General features: G+C 36.8%; 1 protein-coding gene across 1 annotated transcript in view; it reads left to right on the top strand.

The window, feature by feature from the left end:
- The window catches only part of LOC106517946 (pyruvate carboxylase, mitochondrial), a 382,167-nt gene that overhangs the window by 67,131 nt on the left and 305,168 nt on the right, over positions 1 to 9,868 (top strand). Inside the window, exon 10 of the mRNA XM_014008998.1 lies at positions 6,379 to 6,497. Coding sequence (XP_013864452.1) covers positions 6,379 to 6,497 — 119 coding nt within the window. The remainder of the gene's footprint in view (positions 1 to 6,378; positions 6,498 to 9,868) is intronic.

Raw genomic sequence — 9,868 nt, 5'->3', positions numbered from 1 at the left:
GACTACTCCACCTAGGCTGCATTTTTGAGCACAGATCCACTGAGAAACTTGCTGTTTCAGCAACATTTAATTTAAAAACTGTGCTTTTGAGGTTAAACAAATGTTCATAATTAATTTAAATAAATTACAAGTTAAAAGGGGCATGAAAATTTCTCTTTTTGTATCCAAAAAATATCGAACCCTGAGACTAAAGTATCGAACCGAATCGTGAATTTTATGTATCGTTGCACCCGTAGTGCTCATAGCTTGGAAAACTTCAAAGTGCTTCTTAAGACTCAATTTTATTTAAAAGCATTTTAATTAAAGTAAGACCTGGTATTGTAATTTATCTGTTTTTACTATTGTTGGTTGTAATTTATTATGTATTTTTAGAAATTAATGTGGTTTTGTGATATTTGTGGATTGCAGTACAGCACTTTGGTGCAGCTATTAGCTGTTTTTAAAAGCGCTTTATAAATAAAGTTGACATTAACCATAAAAACCTTTAACATTATGTTTAAAAAAGATGATTAATATAAAATAATTGGGAAAATATACCATTTGTGGAATCTTGTGGAAAGATGTGAAGATATGTTTTTGTTTCACTTTTTGTAAATATGGAGATTGAAGCTTGAGTTTGTTGGTTGAAGTTGTTTTTATTTAAGAGGCTGATAAAACTCTGCACCTTTACATTCATGCTTTTTAATTGTTTSTTTTACTATATATAGTTTTTGTTTTATGAATGACTTAAATTAACTAACCTAAACTAAATAAATGATGGAAGCTGTGAGAACTAATTATTCTGTGCAAAGGAAATTCCGAACATTTTTCTTCCCAGGAGCTTTTTCCCCAAGTCTGGAGAATGTTAATAACGTGTAGCCTGTGGTTATTTATGCCTTTTACTCATCCTTTAAGTTATTTTATTTATTACCTGCTGCTGTTTAGGCCGGGACACAAAGATCTTAATCTTTTAATGCCATGATCACGATCTGACTCTGTCTTATAATGTTCTTCATTAATCAAATCTAATCAGTCATTTATAAAATATTCACTGACGTGCAGAGGAGCTAACATATTACCTTTTTAATATTCACTGTTTAATGGATGTCTTAGCAAATCCAGACAAAATATGAAAAATGTATATAGTCCAAMGTACATAACATATTGAATGGCTCTGACATGTTGGATCTGTTTTTTATTTTCTTTTTGAACCACAGCTTCTCAGTTCTGAACAACAGGGGAAATGAATTATAAGTGCATATTTTTAGCCTTTACTCGTGCTAAAAATCATTCCACAAAAGGTTCCTGAAAATTTATTTATTTTAGTTAAGAATAGAACCCCCAGGCTGTATCTATGTTTAATAGATCGAGTGAATAAATGAAACTATAACCATGAATAAACACTGTGAACTAAGCAGGTCAGTAGCTACATGTGAGACACTCACTGACTGATGACTGGATCTTTGCTTATTTGACACCAGGCAAATCAGAAAATATAAAAAAAAAATTGACCTTTTTATTTTGTGAAAGGTTGTTTAAGGGTCACTTTTAGGACTAGTTGTTCAAAAAAAAAAGTCAAATTTTCAGAAACACTTCAATAAATTATGTAAACTTGATATAAACTCAAAGATCATCTTGTCTCATTGTCAGACCTAATTTTATTTTCTATGAACTTGCCTAAGGACAAAATGTTAATTAAATTGATTTGATTTTAAATATTGTGAATTAGTATTTCACAGATTACTGGACCCTGCTGTTCTAAAATTGATTTATCTTCTATTTATTAATTTAATTGTAAATGCAGCAGTTTTATATTTATGGCCTTTTTCTATACGTTTGTGATCCATTCCTGTCATTTTATTTTGCTCGTTTTGTTTTCACATTGCTCAGAAAAAAAAAAAAAATCCTGAAGCTTTTGTGACCAGTGATGCATTTTTGAATGAATGGAATTCATTTAAATTCCTCACTTTGACTTAAGTCAAGCTTGGACAAAAACACTTCTATAAGAAAAACAAATCAAACCCCCCAAAAGTGTTGATTAAATAATATTAAGATTTTTCTCAGACGTCGGCGGCTGTCACATCTGGACCTGCTGGGAAAATTAGATTTACTCTTGTTCAGGTTTTGTTTTTCAGGCGTTTGACTGCTTTCCACACCCTAATTTCATTCTTTTTCTTTTTTCTTCTCAATTTCTGTCAGTCTGTTTTTTTCTACATGACAAATGTTGTGATTATCGGAAAAGTCAGTGAAGAGTCAAAATCAAGAGGGACCCTCTTAATGAGCAGGAAGAAAATAATGGTGGTCTTTTTTTCTTTAAAATATTTTTTTTGGCACGTATGTCGTTCCACAATGTTTGAACTATTTTAAAAATAAATACATGAAATCATTCAGCTCCTTCAGGACATTCAGGCTGACTTTTGGCACATCATCACTTTATGCTTTTTAAGATAAATGGTCTTTTTGTCCACTTTTTGTTTAAGCTGAAAATGAATTGAACTCGATTCAACATCCATAAAACTTCAAAATGTTTAAACTTTCACTGCACTTTTCACCTTTTGTTCTTTTTTTACTTTGTGCTAATTCCCACTTTTTTGATAATTTCAACTTTTTCATGTTTTTTCAGCTTTCTGCTTTTTTCAACTATTTTGCTGAATTTTTGTACTTTGATCAGGTATTTGCTAATTTAAGCTTTTTTGCTTTCAGCTTTTTTCTGCAATTTAAGCTACATTTGAAGTGTTTCAGCAAATTTTAGCTTTCAGCTAAATCCACCTTTTTGTGATAGTTTCAGCTTTTTACAGCTTAATATAGCAAATGTGTTCTTTTTGCTTTTTTGCGCTAGATGTAACTTTTTTCAGCTATGTTTTAGCTACTTTCAGCTTTTTCAATCTTCCTGCTTGTTTCAGCTATTTTGCAGATTTTTTTACATTTTGTACTTATATCAACTTCTTTCTGCTAATTTAAGCTTGTTATGCTTTTAGCTGTGTTGTGCAATTGAAGCTACTTTTAGCTAGATCTTCAAATTTGAGCTTTTCAGCTAAATTCACCTTTTTGTGATAATTTCAGCTTCTTAAAGCTTAAATTTAGCAAACATGTTCTTTCAGATTCTTTGTGCCTGATGTAGATTTTCAGCTATGTTTTAGTTACATTTCTGCTCATTTCAGCTTTTTTTTGCTGTTTAACAAGAAATTGCAAAGTTTTTGTACATATATTTTTTCTTCTGTGAAAATCTTTCAGCATGAACCCTTCACAAATCTCTCGTGACAAGTTTAAACCTGGCTTGTGAAATGATAAMTTTAGTGCCTTTTTTAAAACAAAGATGCAATTGTAATTTATTTAATTACAGGTTAAGACGATCAGTCTTAAGAATAGCTTGTTCTAAGTTGGTCAGGAACCATTTACTAAAAAAGAGAAGATTGCAGTCCACACTGCTGACGAGTATAATTTCCCCCCTAAAACGTGAACTTTTTCTCTCACCTGAGTAAATGAAGGTGCTGCACATTTTCTGTACGGGTTCATCCTTGAATATTTCCACCGGCTGCAGGAGCAGTAATGATCCATGTCCCTCAGAACTGCTGTATGAAGACATTTCAGTCGAGGCGTCTGTGTTGTGAACATCTGATTCCAGTCAGCATTTTATTTTCACGGTCCGGTGGACAGGCGGCTGCGCTCACTGCTCTACATCTGTGCCGCCCAGTCCTCCATTTATTATTATTTTAACAATCATGTCGCATTTAATGAAGTGTTTTCCTCAAGCAGGTTTTACCATTTGTAGGGGAAAACTAAACCTTGTGGAAATTGTATGTTGACGCTCATTTATGTAACAGTTAGATTAAAAAAAAGAATTTTAAAGCATTCTTAGCGTAGTTCTTTCTGCACAATTTGGTAGAACTTGAAGTCTATTTTGGTTCTGAAGATTTACTCCATTGTTTCAGTCACTAAGATTTATTGAAACTTTTTTTTATTCTTTTAAATTATCAAAGAGATTGTCCAAGTTCTGCTTCTGGCCCTAAAGCCGTATTTTTGTTCCTCTATAATCATAGCTGCAGAAGAGTGCTACAAATCAGAAAAACCTTTGGGGAAAAAAAAACAGTAATTTTCAGTTATTGGAATGAAATAACTCATCAGAAAATACTCTTCAAAGCTTTTAAAACKGTCTAAAGCAGATCTAGCCAAAACTAGAAAATTATTTTTGTTCATTTATCCAAACAAACCCTTAACTTGCATGTCAGACACATAAAAATATAAAAAAAATATTTATATTTATCAATTTAAATGTTTTACGAACTTAAAGTGCCTGTGACATCAAATAAATATGAATGCATTTTGCAATAAATAAATAGATTTCACGCCGCTGAGATGAACAGTAGAGATGTCTGCATGTGAAGTAACAGGAAGTGATGTCATAGGGCAGGGGTGTCCAAATTTTTTTAGTGAGGGCCAAATACATAAAAATAAACAAAGGGCCGGGCCACACACTAGAACTGACATATTAATACATCAATAATGTGTCTATTTCTAACTCACCTACTGGGCATAAGGTCAGTGTGGTCAGTCTTCGCATGCGTTCTAAGTGGGGGTGGGATAAAGTTGTATCGAGGGGGTTTTAAGGTCAAGTCCTTCACACCATTTTCTGTAAAATAATGAAAGCATAGATKGATCAGTTTTACTGTAATAATGAGATACATTCATACATCCATGTGTTTATTTCAAACTCACCTCTGACTCTGATAGAATTCAGGGAGGGAGAGAGGCTGATGTTGAATCATCACATTGCATTTCAATCAGTTCTAACTGCAGACACTCTTCCACTTTGTCTGCATCCACCAGGAAGGATGTTCAAAACAGCTTGATTTGTTCTTCAATTCCAGAAAAATCTTGGAAACGCTGGTTGAATTCTGTCACGAGAGATTTAATCACAGACACATATTTCTCCTTTTTAGCAGAAAGATTGGTCTTTGGAAAAGCAGACTTGATTTCAGACAGCGCAGGAAAGTGTGCAGCATTAAAGCCTCGTAGTTGTGTCTCAAACAGGCGGAGCTTTACGCAGAAGGCTTTCATGTGGCATACAGTTGTGGCACCAGCTGTTCTTTGCCTTGTAGGTTCTTCTTCAGTGTATTCAGATGATGTGTAAGATCAACTAAAAATGCCAGGTCTGCCAGCCACAGAGGGTCACTTAGTTCACGAAGAGGGCGGCCCTTGTCTTTTAAAAACTGTCGTTGTGCCTTTTAGGCTCGTCATATCAAGCAGCTCCTCCGTAAAGCAAAAATTATCATCTACTCCCCGCAAAAAAAATTAACAGTTACGCGGTGTCTGTGGCATCCGTGCTCTCATCGCATGCTATCGAGTAAAAATCAAAACCACAAGCTTTGTCACTCACCGACATTTCTGGAGACTAACTGAACGCTGTGTCGCAGTCACAAAAAGGTTCTTCTCTTCTCCTCTACTCAATAATTTCGTATTATTTCGTAGTATTAGACGTAGCTCGTCTGTGTTGGGACATTCTTTTGAACAGTGGTTGCTTTGTTTCCCCGATGTATAACTGGTCGCAGTCCTCCTGGCACTTAACAGCATATACAACATTGCTCTGTTTGTGCCGGGGCACCGGATCTTTGGGGTGAACCAGCCTTTGCCGTAATGTGTTTTGGGGTTTGAAAGCTTTCTTTAGATTTTTTCGTTTCTATCAATGACATTAAAGAGCCAGAGTTCAAAATTTGTAAAAAATAAATACAAGTGATTTTGTTCTTAGTGTTCCACTTTGATGTCACTTCCTGTTTCACTTTGTCTGAGCCAGTTCAAAAGAAAGTGTCAATTATGTGACAAAATGGGTAAGATGTGTGTTTTATGGCAAGTTATTTTTAAAGAAATGTTTTCTTTGACATTTTTGTAATTGAAGGATCTGAATGTTACAATTTTATGTCTAGAAAAGTGCACTTTCTTTTTGGCGCCATCTGTTTTGTTGCATCAGTTAAGTGACACATCATTTTTACACCCAACACCACCAAGACAAACGACTTTAAATTAATTACACCTGACTGTTATTGTGATTCTAATTGGGTTTATTGAGCCTGAGAGGTGGCGGGAGGGGAAAAAAAAAAACGTTTCATGATGGCGAAGATTCCAGTAACTCCTCYGTGATTAATGATCCAATTTTTCATTACACTGAGATGATGAAAAGTACCCTCGTCTCTTTACAAATAAAACACGGCGCTCATTCTTTACCCCTTTTATGTAGTCATGTTCGCTTGGAGAGAGGGAGGACGGGCGTTTCTTTTGTTTCTTTTAACTTTCATGGCTCATTAAGATGAGTGAGCTCTGCCTCTGTGTTTACACAGCTAATACTAACAGTCCTGCTTGAATAAATCAGAGCTGTAAAACTATTGTTGTTTGTGTCTGCCTCAGGTGGGGTACGAGAACGCAGGGACTGTGGAGTTTTTGGTGGACAAACATGGGAAACACTACTTCATTGAAGTCAACTCCCGACTCCAAGTCGAACACACGGTCACTGAGGAAATCACTGAGTAAGTAGCAGATGTTTACTTGTCCGGATAGTTCCCGGCTGYTGGGCAGCTGCATAATTGTGCCGGTTGTCATTTTGCATGAGTGTTGGGCTGGCATCATCTGTCTGCAGACAGGTGCAAAGCTTCAAGGTTGGAAGGTTTCCACTCTGAAAATTTGCTGAATTTGTGATTAAAAACGTGGAGGTATGGAGCAGGTGTAGAGTCGGGCAGAAGATTTGTGGTAATGCGATGCAAGGCAAACAGAAATGGGCAAATAAAGATGGAGAGGGGACGGGGCGGGAGCAGAGATTGATGGAAGGCTGACGAGGGGAGAGAAATGAGAGGTTTGGACGGAGGAGAACGGCCTGAACGGGTGGAGTCGGTGCAGGAAGAAGCTGAAAGATGAGGTTAGAGAGGGTGAGACAACACAAAAAAAATGTGAAGATAATGAAAGTTATAAATAGCATTGTGTTCCATTGTGTGATTTTCCTGTGCTGGAACAACAGATGGGTCTCAAACTAGTTCAGGAGCCGAACACAAACACCCAGAAACAGGTTTATAWCCCCCCAAATCCATAAATCTCTTTAAGCTCTGATGTGTTCGCACGTTTTGATTTATTTATTTATTTGTTTTAAATTCAGGAGCAAAASTGAAACAAACTAGGACAACTAATACAGTGTGTAATGAGTTCAAGAAGGGGMTGTTTCAGGGGAAATTTACCAGTTTCCATGGCAACACGGTGACTGACAACTATACGTATCCTCAATTATTTTCTCTACTTTAGTTTTTTCTTTCATCCTTTCCAGCTTTCTGTATTTGCACATTTTTTTTACTTTTAGAAGCTCATTGACTCAAGATTCACATTTCTGTGAAAATAATCAATTCCAGTCAGTTCATTTTATTAGTCACACGCCTTGGGGGAAAGGGTTATCTGTAGAAATTAATTTGATAGTATTTTTTTTCAAATCTGTTTTTAATGTTTTAGTTACTCAAACACTTTTTGGATGTGTTAAAAATGAAATAAAAAGTAATTATCTTTTAAAGCGGCAGTCTTATGTGTTTCTCAGGCATACATTTAAATACTATACCATAAAGTATCTATGTCACCTTTAGCTGTTATTAAAATGCTGTTTTTATGTTTGAATAGAAAATAAACTTATCTTCTCATCACTTCCTCTTCTAAACACCTTGAAATTGGCCTCTGTCTCTTTAAGAATCACCTTACACTTCTATGTCACCCATTTCGGTGCAGGGTTGGGGGGGGGGGCGCCATGATGCAGTTTACTTGGCATCTGAAAATGCATTTCCTCGAAGGTATTTTTAATCTGAAAGAAGCTTCACTGAGTGAGAAGTAATGTTGAGAGCTCAGCAGACAGTTTCACCCGAGAGCCTGCAGGAGTCATGGGCGGGGTGTGTTGGGTAGGGGGTGGGGGGGTGTGCTCCGTGATGAGGAAGCTCGGCTTAAAGACACGTCCCAGGGGTGTTTCTGGTCCCCACCTGTCATTTTGCTCCTCACCATGGCTTCCTAAAAACGCTGCAGGATTTCTCAAACATGCATGAATGAGTCAAAACAAGGCTTTGGGCATGTTTTTTTATGAGTATAACATTATAACATGATATAAAACTCCAAAAAGTTGATTTACATGATATTGTCCCTTTAAATGTAATTTGTGTAAAAGCTTTTTGATGACACCCCTGCTTGCCTCATCTGTCGTCCGAAGCCAGCGTCTCATTGGGCTGCGACTTTCAAACATTCAGGAAGGACTTTGGAAGAAGACGTCAACTCTTTAGGCCAGCCCAACCCCCACCCATCCCACTTAACGGAGGTTTTTGAAATTTCTGTGATGAAATAAAATTTTTGGAAGCATCATGACCTCCCTCCTCCATTCTAAGCAGTGCAGTTTAATCATTGCATCTTTCTTTGGCTTCATAAAATAACTGTGGCCGGTCATTCCCAAATCGCTTTCAAAGTTTACCAAATTTATGTAGGAAGATAAGATTTACGGACAACATCACTACCCACCTCCTCCATCCAAGCYTGGGCAAATTATTCTTTACGTCTTCCTCTGGCTTCATAAAATAATTGCRACTGTTCATYCCCAAACCACTTTTGGAGTTAATGAAATTTACGCCGAGCTAAAAGAGGTGTTGGATAATCAAACAGGACGCCGTTACAACACTTCCCTGGCTAAATGCCTGGCACCTGCCAACCACAAGTTGAACAGAATCACCAAAATGTTAAAACATTTGCAATTCAAGAGCAAAAATTGAGAATCTCTGCAAAGGCTCAGAGTCCCTCCAATCTGTCTTAGGAGGTCAGGAACTGACAGACATGTCCACATCTGAAAAACACACAAATGGTAACTAATTATGGAAAAACTGGTTCAAATTTTTTTCATGTTTGCTTCCAAATGTAAAATGTAAAATCATAAACCAATGGGCAGCTATCAAGGTAGGTATAATGCTGACAGTGTGGGCAGAGATGGACAAAATAATGTGCACAGACTAGAATACACTGGTGCAAGTGACACACTTTTAATATAAACCACCATTAGCTGCTCAGGATTAGGGATGTCCCGATCAGATACTCAGAATCGGTGGCAGATTTGGCCATTTTTTGAAAATCGGGTAGAATTGGATTTAGTCATGTGATCGGGCCGATCCAGTTTTCGTGATAGTTTTCAGCATCATCATGCTTTACAACTGCTGTCAAGAAGTCAAGACGCACACAAGTATGCAACCATGTCCACAGTGTGGGAACACTTTTCAATGGAAAACAATGATGCTGAAACTGCATCTTGCAAAATCTGCAAACTGGATGTTTGTTGAGATGGGAACAGCAGGGCTCACTTTAATACTACCAATCTTGTCACTTGGAAAGAAATTAAAAAAAATAAAGCAATCGGTATCGGAAAGACTAATCATTTAAAAAACAAAATCGGATTGTATCGGCAACCAAACAATCTGTATCGGGACATCCCTACTCATGATGCAGCTGTGTGACTCGCTGGTTGCTCAGGTCCAAATATACAGAAATTCAGTGAGTGCAACAGAAATGTTGCCTTTATTCTCTCAATTTGAAACCCCTAACTCGGCTCAGTCACAGCTAAGTGACATCATACTTTAAGCATGTAAGATGAGGAGTAGCTCTTTATTTTCACATCCTTTTTCTGTTTTCGTAATAAAATCTGTCCTCAAAGGGACGCAGAAATATTTGGGTGAAAATGGTTTAGATGCCTGTCGTGGGAAGATAGTGAGCAAACACGGCGAAAGGTTGTTAAAAAGACGAATAGTCTGCCGGGTATGATTATAAAGTTATTTATTAATGGGCAGACATGGAACAGAGAACAATCACGAAGTCTGTAAGATGTGGGCCTGCCTGTCATCGGCGG

Source organism: Austrofundulus limnaeus, unplaced genomic scaffold (genome assembly GCF_001266775.1).
Source record: "Austrofundulus limnaeus strain Quisiro unplaced genomic scaffold, Austrofundulus_limnaeus-1.0 Scaffold54, whole genome shotgun sequence".
Taxonomy (NCBI): domain Eukaryota; kingdom Metazoa; phylum Chordata; class Actinopteri; order Cyprinodontiformes; family Rivulidae; genus Austrofundulus; species Austrofundulus limnaeus.
The sequence above is the reverse complement of the archived record's forward strand: the minus strand, read 5'-3'. Positions and strand labels throughout refer to the sequence as shown.